The sequence below is a fragment of the Loxodonta africana genome, chromosome 14 (assembly GCF_030014295.1).
Source record: "Loxodonta africana isolate mLoxAfr1 chromosome 14, mLoxAfr1.hap2, whole genome shotgun sequence".
NCBI classification, from domain to species: Eukaryota; Metazoa; Chordata; class Mammalia; order Proboscidea; family Elephantidae; genus Loxodonta; species Loxodonta africana.
Window position 1 is genome coordinate 18,515,625 of NC_087355.1, and position 14,986 is coordinate 18,530,610.

Here is a 14,986-nt window from a genome sequence, read left to right on the forward strand (position 1 = left end):
AGATGAGCAGGGGTTTTTGGTGTAGGCACAGGCATCTGGGTGCAGTGGGGGGGGGGGGTCATGCTCTGAGCAAGGTAGGGGGCTGACAACCACCCCAGAGTGCCTGTGAGGAAAGCATGTCCTTGTTCCCCAGAGTGTGTAGGTGGTTGCATTTTGCATCTGGACTATGGGCAGCCAATGCTGTTGGCTGTAAGGACTGGGAGGCACCACTTATTCTTGGACCTGTGTTGCAGGTGGCTAGGTGTGGAGCCCCTGGTCTTCAGGCCCCTGATGTGGGTAGGTGAGGACCCTGTGTAATAGACAGAGCAGTGTCAAATGACACGAACTTGTCTCTCCATCATGTAGCTGAAACAGTTGAAGTTAGACTTTAAGTATATACCCTGTGTACTGTGCTAATAAGGGCCTACACTGTTGAATTGAGCCCACACAGGTCTATGCAGGGGTGAAAGGCATTCAGAGTCTGTGAACTCCTTATGCCTGTGCCTAGGCAAAGGAGCTGTTTCTGCCCTGAATTCCTGACTTAGGGGAGCTGGCAGATGATTTTTTTCCTGTTTGCTAATTTGTTCCCTCCCCAGGGCCAGGAGAATGGCTCAGGGAGAGTCCAGGGTCCTTCTTCTGGCCCAGGGGATGCAGCCGTCTGGGACTGGGTGCACGTAGGGAAGGGAGCAGGTAAATGGTGAAAGGGTTTCCCGAAGAGCTATTTTTTGATCACGGTAGATAAAACAAAGGTACTTACTGTTTTCTGATTGTGGGCCGCTTCTTGCTTGTTCTGGAGGGTTGAGTTGACTGCTGTTCGGCCTCCTGTGATGTGGAAATCGTGTCATAAAAGCCTGTGCTTGCCTCACCACACTGAAGGCAGCTGCAGAATCAGCCTGTGGGGTGCCAGTTTCCACCAGGTCAAGTCTGGCAATTCCTTGCTGCTTCTGAACTGTCTCTGCCTCCCTCTGCTGCTCAGTCCGATTCCTCAGCTTTGCCTGTGATGTTCAGGGCTCCTAGCTTGACATATAAAATTGATTCACTTCTCTTTTTTGGGTCTTTGTTGTCAGAGGGACCACAGGAAGCATCTGCCTTCTCTACCATCTTGGCCCTGCCTCCTGAGAGTTTTCGGGTTTAAGAATGATCAGTGGGATATATAACTTGTAGTTATATAATTCCATCGTGAACCAATAAACCATGGATAAATCTCACTGTTCATTTTAAATTGAATAAGTTTGATGACTAAAAACTTATGTTTATATTTAACTATTTTTTGATTAGTAAACAAATCAGCCGCTGACATCTCTTGTTATCATACGTATTTCATTTTTTACTAACACTAGTAATGATTGAAGGGAGTAACTGTTAGATCCAATATTGCCAAACAAAGTACCTAACTTGCTGCCATGGCAAGAAGTGTCACTCCAACCTAAAAAGCCATGTGGTCATCTAATAAGGGAAATATATGCTATTTATTACTGAGAAATTTAAAACATCTTAATGTGATCACCCCAACATGGGACAGGAAAATTTGAGAGAGCATTGCTATCAGAGCTGAATTTATCAAGAACATTCCAGCTAGACTTTAATTAGTTTACAAAATAGCTTTCATTATTGTATATATGAACCTTATTTTGAAAGCTTATCTTTTTAAAAATATGCAGAGTCATAGATATTTAAAACTTTTGTAATAACTCATTAAATATCCTAAAACCAAAAGGGGATATCAGCACATCACATACCTTCTTCTTATTCACTAAACCAAAAAGTGCGCATTTGCATTATTAAAATAACTGAAACCTGAATGAACCAATTCGTACCTGTTTCCTTATTACATTATTCCCTATTATATTATTCTTTAGTGCTCCTTTGTGATGTAATTACACCACTAGGAAAAGAAACTTCATTCTGACTTTTCTCCTTCAACCCTTTCCTATGGTTACTCACTAGAATTTTTCAGTTTCTCGTAGAAGAAAACACATTGGATAAGGTGATGGTTTAGGAGGCATTTGGTGAAAGTATTATGTGTTAGGTTATGTATTATGAAGTGATTTGCATATTGGTAGAATAGTGGCCACAGAAAGTACCTGGAACTTTCACTTTTGGAATATAAAATCCTGTATGCCAGTGTCTGACTAATTAAAACGGTTGCCGATGACTCAATTCTGATTCCTGGCAACCCCCCGTGCTACAGAGTAGAATGGCTGTGTCAGGTTTTCGGCTGTAATGTTTGTGGAAGCAGATCACCAGGCCTTTCTTCCACAGAGCTGTTGAGTGGATTTGCTCCACCAACCTTAGGTTAGTAGTTGAGTGCAAACCATTTGTGCCACTCAGGGACCTAATTTCTTACTACAATTTCTTATTTTAGTCTCTTATTCTCTTGATGTTCCCATTTGTTTCTCCTATTCAGTTGATTTCTCCAGTCTTGGTATCCTTCCCTTTTCCTCCTGGTCCATCACACCCTTCGAGGCTCCACTTCCTTCCTTAGCCAGCCTTATCCCCATGGTGCGTAACTTCATTCACTCTCTCGTTAGCATCAGCAGGGGCCTCTCTCTTACTCCTCAGAGGCATCCAGTCCACTTGCCTTCAGCCTTGGATCAGTCTAGCCACCTTCTTGCCTCTTTCTCTGCATAGCTGGAGAAAGCTCTCAGAGTAATGGAATCACTGGCTTGTCCACTAGGCCTGTTTCTGTACCCAGCAGTCGCTATGTGTCCCCGATCAGCTCCCCTCCCTCTTCTTCTCATAACAGCCCCCATCGACCAAGATGAGCTCCCTTCTTCCTACCTCAGACAAATTTAGCCTATCATTTATGAACTCCCGAGGGTCCTTTTCTGCATATGTATCGCTGGCTGTAACACCATCCCTTGTTTTTTTCCCATCCTGGAGAAAGAGGTCTCCTTTTTGGAGTTCAAGGTTAATTGCTGTATAAATTCTCTGGATACAGTCACTTCTGGTACCTCTTATGGGGTACTGCACTGTCAGATATCCCCCTTCCTGAATTTTCAGTTTTTTCTCCTAACAACATTTTTTATAGTGTAGATTTTTGTTGTTTTTGTTTTTGTTAGTTGCCTTTGAATCTGTTTCAACTCATGGCAAACCCATATGTTACAGGGGCTGTAATCTTAATGGAAATGGATTGCCAGGCCTTGCTTCCATGGTACTGCCTGGTGCATTTGAACTGATAACTTTAGGTTAGTAGTCAAACATAAACTGTTTGTGCCACCTCAGGACCTTAATGTAGATTATAAACGTATTCAATTCTTTCCCAATAAAATAAGTAAACAAAATCATCCTGTACCAGAGCAACAAAAACAAAAATCTCTCTATTCTCCTTGCATTCCGTTTTAAATCCCCACTACTCAAAGTGTGGTCCATAGACCAGTAGCATTGATATCACCTGGGTACCAAAAGCAAAAAAAAAAAAAAACAAACCCATTGTTGCTGAGTCCATTCCGTGACCCTATAGGACAGAGTAGAACTGGTGGATTCGAACTGCCAATCCTTTGGTTAGCAGCCAGGCACTTAACTGCTGTGCCACCATGGCTCTGTCACCCAAGTAATGGTTAGAAGTACAGAATTTAGCATACTCCCCTCCTTGCCCCTTCTGTCCCTTCCACTCCCACTCCTAGTACTTACTATTCATAATCTGCATATAACAAGCTATTCCTAGGTAATTTGTCTGCATGTCAGAGACTGAGAAGTATAGCTCTTGAATAAACTTTAATTTCAGTCATGGCCAAACTTCTCAAAATACTAGTCTGTGCTTCTGCCTGCTGCCACTTGTCTGTTATTTTGTCATACTACAGTGGTTCATGTGTTGTTACGAGGCTTGAGGCAATGCCACCCATATTTCAAATACCAGCAGGGTCACCCATGGTGGACAAGTTTTACTGGAGCTTTCAGACTAAGGCTAGGAAGAAAGGCCTGGGAACCTATTTCTGATATTTAGCCAATGAAAACCTTATGGTTCACAACAGAATATTGTGCAATATAATGCTGGAGGATGAGCCCCCTAGGTTGGATGGCACTACGTAATAGCCTCACAATGAGCTCAGACATACCAATGATCCTGAAGATGGTGCAGGACCAGGCAGTGTTTCATTCTGTGATACATAAGATTTCCATGAGTCAGAGCCAAGTCAACGGCAACTAACAACATTTCTGCCTGTATGTAATTACTTGAAATTTTAGCCCAGTGCTATAGACATCATCCCTTACCCCACCATGTCTGCAAATTCTGTCTTATTAGTGACCTAATTGGGAAATCCAATGATCCTTAGTAGTTCTTGTCTTAATTGAGCTTTCTGTGGCATTTGTTCAAACTTACTACTCTCTTTTGTTTAAAGCATTCCTGTCTTAACTTCTGAGATGGCACTTTTCAAGTTTTTCTGCAAGCACCTCACCCCCTGCCTAGCTCTTCATCTATTGACCACTTCACTGTTGGCACCCTATTCTCTTCTCAACCTTCCTGCTCTCTATAGCAATCTTATGGATCTTCTCTGCTAGTAATTCTAAATCCCTGTCTCCAGCCCAGATCTGTTTCCTGAGTTCTGTCTCCTATATCTGATTGTTCACTAAACATCCCCAACTAAATGCACCCTCAGCACCTTAAAACTCAGTATTATCCCCAATTCAACTTTTCATCCATTTTCTCAAACTGCTTTCTTTACCTTCTGTATTCTCTATTTATTTAAATGACTCTATCTATTTAGTCACTGAATTAAAGGTATAGGAGTGTTTTATACCCTGTGGTTGTTAGTGTTGTTTCTGTCTAGTCAATTCCGACTCATAGAGAGTCTGTGTGACAGACTAGAACTGCCCCATAGGGCTTCCTAGGCTTTAATCTTTATGGAAGCAGTTCACCAGGTCTTTCTTCCACAGAGCTGGCAGGTGGGTTCAAACTGCCCAACTTTCGGTTAGCAACCGAGTGCTTAACCATTGTGCCACCAGAGTTCCTTGTTTATGTTCTAGTCTCTCCATAAACTTATTAGTCATCAAACATCAAATATGTGATATCATTTTCCCCTTTGTCACTAGTATTACCTTAGTTCTGCTTACTGGTGGTTTAGACTTTTAAACTAAACTCCAACTATCCATTCTTTAATTTCAGTGACCGTGTCATTTCTCTGCATAAAACTCTTCAATGGCTTCCGTGTTTCATACATGGCTAGGGTCAAACTCCTGGGCATGGCACACAGGACTTCACCAAAAAACGCATTGCTACCCAGTCTATTCCAACTCATAGTGATCCTATAGGACAGAGTAGAACTGCCCCATAGGGTTTCCAAGGAGTGGCTGGTGGATTCAAACCGCTGACCCTTTGGTTAGCAGCCGAACATCTAACCACAGCACCACCAGGGCTCCAATGACTTAACAGACAGGCTCTGTTCAGCTCACCTATCTCTTTAAGCTCATGCCCATTCTAAGGTCACACCAACATGACTGCTGGGTCCCCTGGACTCCCAAATGTCCAGAATATTTTTTGAGTCAGTGTCTCATTTCAGGCTGGTCTCTCGACAGGGAAAGTCCTCCCCATCCTCCAAAGCTCAGTTGAATCCAGAAAAAACCATTTGATATTTCTGCAAGTGAATTTCAGTGGGCACTGAGAAGAAAAGATAAATTGTCTTCTTGAAGATATTTTCTTAAAGATTTTTAATAACTCCTTTATAGGAGAAATTGCTTACAAAGAAAGGTTCTTCTGAAATATTTAGAATGTTCTGCAATCATTTACATTAATTATATTCGTTATATTAATGGTGCTTTATAAATGTTGATTTGCTCAGAATATCAAATCATGCTAATCAAAAGGTTTCGAAGTTCTTAACTCACTGGTTAGGATATACCACTTCCATATTTAAATCTGTACCTATATGAACAAAATGATGGCGCAGTTGATTTTATCTGATTAATTCTGTTTTCCACAAATTCTCCAGTTCCTGGCCCTTTGTACATATTCTGAACTCTTAATTTTCTTAGCAAAATCAGTCCTTTCGTGATTGCTAGTAGAATTGATGTTTTTTTTCATTAAAAATTTCTTTTTTATGTGTATTTTATGTTGGCATTTTGAAAAACAAAAGCGAATAGTACTTCGATATTTAGAGTTGGTAGAATGAGGAAAGGTAAATAAGGCATGTTTCTGACATTCCGATTTTACCATTATATATTTGGAGCCCTAGTGGCACAGTAGTTAAGAACTACGGCTACTAACCAAAAGGTCAGCAGCTCGAATCCACCAGCTGGTTCTTGGAAATCCTATGGAACAGTTTCACTCTGCCCTGTAGGGTTGCCATGAGTCGGAATTGACTTGAGAGCAACGGGTAACGGGATATGCATGTTTAGAAAATTAGATCGACTAGACATTTGAAAGGGAAAATAACTGATTAGCATTATAAAGGCTATCTTGCAATATCCCTTCAAATTGGTTTTTCAGGAGGTGGGAAAATATTCTGTTAATCACAGCTTGAATGGCAGTAAAAAAAGTTAAAAAGCACCCTTTAAATTAGATTTTGGCCATTTTCCCTTTTTTTTAAAATTATGATAAATATGTATGTAACAAAACATTTCAACAATTTTCACATGAACAGTTCAGTGATATCATGTTCATCATGTTGTTCAGCCATCACCCTTATCCATTCCTGAATTTTTCCATCACCCTTAACAGAAGCTCAGTGTCCCTAAGCATCGGCACTCTCCCTCCTACCCATCCCTGGTGATTACTAATAAACTTTGGTCTTTATACCCTTGCCTTTTCTAGATATTTCCTGTAAGTGGGATCATACAATATTCGTCCTTTATTACCATTTGTTTTTAAAGGAACTGTGGCTGCAGCAGCTGGTCTTCACCCTGGACAGTGTATTATCAAAGTAAATGGAATCAATGTCAGCAAAGAGACCCACGCTAGCGTCATTGCCCACCTGACAGCCTGCAGGAAATACAGGCGACCAATGAAGGTAATCTGCCCTTTGGCATATCTCGATCCAATTGAAAATTTGTGTAGAAGACATAGGAGAGAACACAGCATAGTGCCAGAGATGTTTGTGGTTTCCTATTCCAAGTCCACGTTTAAACACAGTGTCGTAAATCTCATAGTGATTGTTTTATCTGCATAATTAATTGCAGTTGCTTGTGTTTAAGGATTATATTTTATTGTTACAGTCTATTCATCTGTTAAAAGCTTGTCTAGGGTATTTCCATTTTCATTGTGATATGAGTTTCCAAATAGCTAACTTTGCTTACCAAATTGAAATTCAAAGGTTTGAACTGTTTTCTTGATCCTTGTGATTGCTTTAGAATTTTAATTATCATTGTTTATCTGTATATATTAATTATAAATACTTAGACTGTTTCTTCTGGGACTTCTATGAAAAAGTAAAAATTCTGAGTTTTATGTGGTCTGTGATTAAATTATAATCTAGGATGATTTATTACCCAGAAGGATTAAAAACTAGATCTATGACTTGGAAACCAAATAAGAAGAAAAGTTTTCTCCCAATGTTCGTATTGTTTTTTTTATTCAAGAAATTATTTAAGGTATGAGATATATATGACATAAGGAGAGCACTGACATAGTTTATACTATTGTAGATACATGTTTCATCTAATTGTCCCTCTAACATATGTTTTAAAATATAATTTATGATTCATTTTAAGATGTACTTGAGGCACTTAAGACATTTGGGAAGTTTATCTTGTTAAAAACGTCTGCGATAAACAATGTCATTGTCATTGTTTCTGTTAATTTTTTATGTTGATTTTTCTCCCTTTCAAAATTTATTCTTTTCAAACAAACTGGAGGAGTAAGTGAGATGACCAAGTCTCATTCCGAAACAAGTTATGAAAAGAATATGCATTTTAGGAAGCACTAAAATGAGGTTTTTTTTTCCACCCTCATTTCCAGCAAGATTCCATACAGTGGGTTTATGACAGCATTGAGAGTGCTCAGGAAGACCTTCAGAAGTCCAACTCCAAACTCCCAGGAGATGAGGCAGGGGATGCTTTTAACTGCAAAGTCGAAGGTGAGTTCCTCCTTTTTCTCCCCGTTTGCTTGTAGTGTTCTTTTTCACTTGCCTCTGCCTAGTCCCAGTTATTCAAGCCACTTTTTTTAAGTCATTATCGCCATTGACCATCGTGTCAAATAAAACCAAAAGCAAACCTGTTTACCGACAAGTTGACTCCCAGGTCCCTAAGGGGCGCAGATGGTTTACACTCCACTGCTAACCTAAAGGTTGACAGTTCGAACTTACCCAGCTGTGCCATGGAAGAAAGGACCTGTAGTCTGCTTCTATAAAGATAACAGCCAAGAAGACCCTGTGGAGCAGTTCTGCTCTTATTCTTCCTGTTTTCTCAGTCCAGCAAACCAGCAAATAGCTGTAATCATTGGCCCTTTTTCAAGGCTAAGGAGACTGAGGCAATTTACATTTGTGTCAGCATTTGACAAATACCTGGAATTATTGTGTTAAAACTTTTCCACAGAAGCCCTCATATTCTCTCTAATATTTTCCTGGTGTCTGTCCACTTATATTATTGTGAACATGTCTTGACATTTTTAGTATACCAGGAAAGCAGTTCTTCCAAAGGAGCACAGCTGGAGAATTCCCTGTACACACTGATCAAATAGGGGTACCTAGGAAAAGCTGGAAACCCTGGTGGCATAGTGGTTAAGTGCTACAGCTGCTAACCAAAAGGTCGGCAGTTCAAATCCACCAGGCGCTCCTTGGAAACTCTATGGGGCAGTTCTACTCTGACCTATAGGGTCGCCATGAGTCGGAATTGACTTGATGGCGACGGGTTTGGTTTTTTTTGGTTTAGGAAAAGCTATTTTCCCTCTGCTCCTGGAAGATGGCGTGGTTGAATCCTACACAAGTCATAGGCAATATCAGAAATGTCCCACCTCCACTGGAACAGTACGATTGCTGTGATCAGACTCTCTTTTACTCACGTCAGGCCAGTTCTCAGATCTCCTGAGACTTTTCTTCATCATTTGGATTTAGTTTTTACTAATCACCATTGGTGCCACATTGAAAGGTGACTGGACTGATGTGATGCTCTGGAAATTGATTTCCAACTACTCTAGGACTAGCTTATTTTAAAGTAACCAGTAATTTGCTTTTGCCTATTTGATATTTACTGATTCTGCTATTCCAGGACTTAGTTGTTTTAAATAAACTAATACTCTGTTTTTGCATATTTAATGTTTATTGTTAGGTTTCTTGGAGGCCTGGTGGCACAGTGGTTAAGAGCTCAGGCTGCTAACCAAAAGGTTGGTGATTTGAATCCACCAGCCGCTCCCTGGAAACCCTATGGGGCAGTTCTTACCTGTCCTATAGGGTCGCTATGAGTCGGAATTGACTCGATGGTAATGGGTTTTGGTTTTGGTATATGTTTTCAAAGCAATTTCTTACTTAGAGATTTTAGTTTTTTTATATTGTTTTGTTTTTTACCCTCTGACTGATTGTATGCCAAAAAGTTATTAGGCAGACATTCAGATGGAAATTTTCTTATCGTGAGCAGTGAAGAATTTTCCCAGTGAGCTGTCTCTGTAAGATGCTGTTTGGGAAAGATTGGGAGCTTTCTCTGCTGAAAGAATGATTCCTACATCTCATTTTTGCTTCTTTAATATCACCTTCTTTATGCGTTTTTGCTGCTTTGAGAAAATATGTATGCAACATTTGAGGCAATTTTAGAAACCCTGACTTCAAGTCATGCATGCTTTTAATGAAAAAAAAAAAAAAAAAAAAGCACCAAAATTGTGTATATAGTGTTTATGCTGGAATAACTATGTATATATATGGTCCACAGATCCAAGTAGATGTGCAAAGATAAGACTAGTTATGTTAGAGTAAAAATAATTAACCAAGATCACTAATTAACAAAAAAATTTTGCCAAGTTAACCCCTGGCAGCACAGCAGTTAAGCATTTGGCTGCTAACCAAAAGGTTGGCAGTTCGAATCCACCAGCCCGCACCTTGGAAACCCTATGGGGCAGTTCTGCTCTGTCCTCTAGGGTTGCTGTGAGTTGGAATCGACTCTGAAGGCAATGGGTTTGGTTGTTTTGGTTTTTAATGAACTTTTCATGAATGTGTTGAATTAAAATTGCTTCTAACCCAGAGGTAATTGACAAGTTCAACACCATGGCCATCATCGAGGGGAAGAAGGAGCATGTGAGCCTGACAGTGGATAACGTGCACCTGGAATACGGTGTCGTGTACGAGTATGACAGCACAGCTGGGATCAAGTGCAACATGGTGGAGAAGATGATTGAGCCCAAAGGCTTCTTCAGCTTAACTGCCAAGGTATGAGTGATTGTGGGAAAACAAAGTTCTTTGTTCTCAGGAAAGCCCCTTGATCCTCAATTAATATGTAAAGAGCTGTACATGTTTTGGCTGTCAGCTCATGAAACTTCTTTTTATAATTTTCCTCTGCATTACTCAGTGTGTGTAATCTTCCTTTTTCTTGGTCTCTTTTGGAAGACAGCGTTGTTAGGTGAGACTCGCCTAGGTGAGTGTTGGCTGATATGGCAAAGGCTTTGTTGCATTTGTTAAGGTTGCTTTGTGTCTTCATTCAGTATCACGATTACCTTTCAGATGGATTTCATGACAGGTGATGCTTTGGAAATTTTTTTAAGCTTCATAATCCTCTGCAAGATCTTGCGAAATATAATCAGAAGTCTCACATTTGCAAGTCTCATGTTTATTTCATAAAACTTCAAGGAAGCTTAGACATCAGGTTATGACTAGATGCTCAAACATTTCTATAATTCTTGTTTGGAAAGGGCATCATCATAAGGTAATTAGACTAAAAGCAAAGTCGGGAGGGAGGAAGGGCGTCTCCATCTAGATGGAAGAAACAAATATTGAGAAAGAGGTGACAGTGTGCTCACTTCTCATGGCTCATCCACAGGTAAACCCATCCACTACCTTCTGTGTGCTTCACAATTCTGTGCTTTAGGGTTTTACCCTGATTTATGTTGTCCTGTGAGAATTCAGATATTACATGTCAGAAAAGTGAGATATTGCTTCTTAACCTTTATTTCTTCATTTCAGTTCTTGTTTCACATATGTATAGTTCATAGATTTAGCATTTGTAATTTTTTATTTTAGTGGGACCAAATAATAGAGGGAGATAAAAAGTAATATTTCAAAAGATAACTATTTTTTGTTTTATATTTTAATTTTCTAAAAACTTCATCATTTTAGTGATAGTGTGCAACTATATGTATCTATTTTTATAAAATGTATACTTTCCAAATGTAACCCCCTTCTAAGCTACATTACACTATTAAGGGAGTCTGGGTGAGTGTTCGGGATCAGATTCTTATACTTATTTTATCTCATTTCCCAGCTATTTCAAGTTCACAAAATTACATGATGATTTTCTGTATTATAGCTGTATAAACTAGTACTGCAAATATCATTCCCATTTTACACGTGAAGAAAAGAAAGTCAAAGATCCCACTACTAATGATAAAGTCAGCTTTAGTTTCTAGACTAGCAATTAAACAAAAATCCCGCTCTGTGTTCTTCACGACAGGGAAGTGGAGGTGGTGAGGAAGCTCAAATAAATGTAACGTGTTCACTTTAGCTCTTGCATAATATTGTAAATGTATCAGGTAAGAATATTATCCTTGTGATCTTTGGACAATCATAAATGCTACATAAAAATACCACATAATTAATTCTCAATTTTTTGAAAGTTCTCAGTGATCAATGGTACACGCGTGTGTGTATACACACACACACACACACCCATAGCTGCCTTACAATTGCTTCAAGTAGTCTGAAGAATTTGCTAATTGAAAACAACATGTGATGCTTTTATCTTATGCTTCTATCAAAGTGCACTCAGACAAGGGAAGGAATATTGATTTACATTTTAGCAAGATAGCTTCTTCCCTTTTATTCACTCCTTTAGCAAATATTTGTTAAATGTACTCTCTGTGCTGGGCTCTCCATAGCAAGGAAGGGTATGCTACTGGTTTGCCTTAGTTTTTGTTGTTTTAATACCAAATTGACACACACAAAAAAAAAATGTGTTGAGTAACTGGATTAAAATTTAGGAGCTGTGTTCCCACACTGAGTGTATTGATTTGTCCAGCAGGGAGCCTTTGAAGTCCACTTGCCTCCCTCCAGCAGGCTTTTATAGCCAGCAGAAGGCAAAACAGATCTCTGACAAGTTAGTCACCTCGCTGCCCATGCTTTACTGAACATTGAAATTCCAGACAGCTACTAAAAGATGAACACCAAACAAAGTCACCCTGGGTCATTAAGTTACGAAAACTTTATTTGGCTAATTATGAAGTTTTTATTTTTTGTCTTGTTTTGTTGTGTGTGTGTGTTTCGTTACTACAGATTCTTGAAGCCCTGGCTAAAAGTGATGATCATTTTGTACAAAGCTGCACCAGCCTTAACTCTTTAAATGAAGTGATTCCTGCCGACCTTCAGAGTAAATTCAGTGCCATTTGCAGTGAAAAAATTGAGCATGTATGTCAGAGAATATCCAGCTATAAAAAGGTAAAAGGATCTATGTGTCAAGCCTATTTAAAATGTAATTGTTATTTAAACTGTTATTTGAATGTAGAGTTTAATTCAATTCTTGATACTTGAGTTGGCCGCAATTAAAAAACAAAACTACAAAGTTGGTTTTTCCAATGATTTTTTTTTTGGAGTGGCGTGAGAACCGTATTTTGTTATAAAAAAATGACTTTGGCAGCAGTTTAGAGAAAGTGTTGGTGGGGGAAGAGCCAGGGCGAGGAGATTAGGGAGCTGTCTTTTCTGTCAGTCGAGGTACAAGTTGGTGGTGACCTGGATTTGTGTAGAAGCACTGGAGATGGAGAGAAAAGGATCAAATCAACGTATGTGCAGGAGATAAAATATACACAAATTTATGATGGTTTGGTGTGGTGGATGAATAAGGTGTCATTTCTTGGTTTCTAACAACAAACAAATTGTGATAAACAGAGGCATGTGTGTTACATGGAAACCCTGGTGGCTAGTGGTTAAGTGCTACGGCTGCTAACCAAGAGGTCGGCAGGTCGAATCTGCCAGGCGCTCCTAGGAAACTCTATGGGGCAGTTCTACTCTGTCCTATAGGGTCGCTATGAGTCGGAATTGACTCGATGGCAGTGGGTTTTGGGTGTGTTACATGGTACTGGTGCCCCCCCCTCCCCGCCCCACCCTGCCAAAGCTGGAGATTCTCAAAAACATCGTTCTGGTGAACAAGAAGTGTCTCCCATGTACTCAGGAAAACAGAGATGGACCAATTAATGGGCAGTGTTATTAGACGGTAAAAATAATATAACCGGATTACAGGAAGTTCTTTTGTAATAACGTGCGAGCCTCAAAAGAGATGTGTTTACTGACTCTAGCCATCTTGCTTGTTTCTCAGACAGATTAAGGGTTTGCTTAAGGTCACATAGCTGGCACTTAGCAGACTGAGTATGAGTCCTATGGAATGTTGTCTCATTTTATTTTATTTTTAATTTAGAAAGAAATATCTAATCAACTGGGATCTTTTTGTGCTTTAAAGGCTATTCATCTCATCATCATTTCTTGACCATAAACGTGTTTAAAATACCTGGCTACCATTCTCACTAGATAGAGGAGCAAGGTTAGCAAGAAAATTTTTCAAGAATCTTTCCTATATGAATAAGATTTACTTTTGTGTGTGTGTGTGTGTACCCAAGGTAAATTGACCATAGAAGATTAGCTCCATTTCCATATCAAATTCCTGTCAACGGCAATGATAGCATTTGTGATTATAGATTTTTAATTTCCACATCTTTACTTTTTAAACCATTATTAACAACACACTTTTCTTCCTGATGAAATAAAATATATCCGTAAAAACAAAAATCTCCAAGAGTCCAGCTTTATTTTGACTTTTAAGAGTTGTAGGTTGTAAAATAGAAACCAGTTGATTTATACGGTTTCTATAGCCAGGCTGCTGTGATCATAACAGATTCCTGGCCGGTTGTACAGGCCACAGATGTTTTCAGCACGTGAATGAGGGAAGTCTGGACCTTGCTGGTGACCTGAGCGAATCCTCCGCAGGCATTTATTCTCTGTGGAACTGAATGTGTGGTTGGCTCAGATGTACAATATGTGCTATTCGGAGGAACGCTTTTACCCTACACTGTCCTTAGAATTTTTCTTATTTCTAGACTCATTCTTTGCTTTTAGAATAATTCCATAATTTGGCTTATTTTGGGTATTGAGGATACATTCTTAAATATAAATATTTATCAGTATTCATGAGCTCATTCCTACTTACACCAAAATGTTACATGTAGAAATTGCAAGTCTTACTTTGAACATTCCAAGTCCATTGAGTTATTATTGCTTTAAATCTTCAAATTGATATATAAATTGGAAGTTATAGAGCTAGAAAATTATGGGTAAAATCCCTCTTCATGTTCCCACCCCCAACAGGGTAGTCCCAAACAAAACTTTTATAACTCCATGCCAATAGAGTTTTTACACTTAATTTAAATGGGAGGCTATCTGCAAAATGATACCTTACTTCTGTATTATTTCTTACTTTTAGTCAAGTGACTAATTGTATTTAAATATGCTGCCATGGCCAGATATTCATGGATAAGCTATGAATGCATTAAAAGCCTGAAGTTTTACCTCCAAGAATTGATTATTGATGTCCTCTACATTGCCTATTAAAAAAAAAAAAATCAGTACTTGCCTTGACCCCACACTCCCCTCTACCAACTGTTCCATTTCTTTGTTCTCATCACAGAAAATCTCTTGGGAAGAGCTGTCTGTAGCGGCAGTACCTACTGCTGTGTGCATCTGCTGTCTGTACTTGTTGTCTTTACTTGTGGTCTATACCTACAGTCTATGCCTGTTGTATATACTTGCTTTCTGTACTTGTATTTGCTGTCTATATCTGTTGTCTATACCTGCTGTCTATACCTGTGGTCTGTACCTGCAGTCTATACCTGTTGTCTACATCTGTGGTCAATAACTGCTATCTGTACCTGTTTGATATACCTGCAGCTTAT

General features: G+C 39.3%; 1 protein-coding gene across 1 annotated transcript in view; it reads left to right on the plus strand.

Moving 5' to 3' along the window:
- PREX2 (phosphatidylinositol-3,4,5-trisphosphate dependent Rac exchange factor 2) overlaps positions 1–14,986 on the plus strand; it is a 342,394-nt gene that overhangs the window by 190,091 nt on the left and 137,317 nt on the right. The window contains exons 20-23 of the mRNA XM_003408339.4: positions 6,790–6,926; positions 7,874–7,991; positions 10,084–10,268; positions 12,324–12,485. Of these exons, the coding sequence (XP_003408387.4) occupies positions 6,790–6,926; positions 7,874–7,991; positions 10,084–10,268; positions 12,324–12,485 (602 nt within the window). The remainder of the gene's footprint in view (positions 1–6,789; positions 6,927–7,873; positions 7,992–10,083; positions 10,269–12,323; positions 12,486–14,986) is intronic.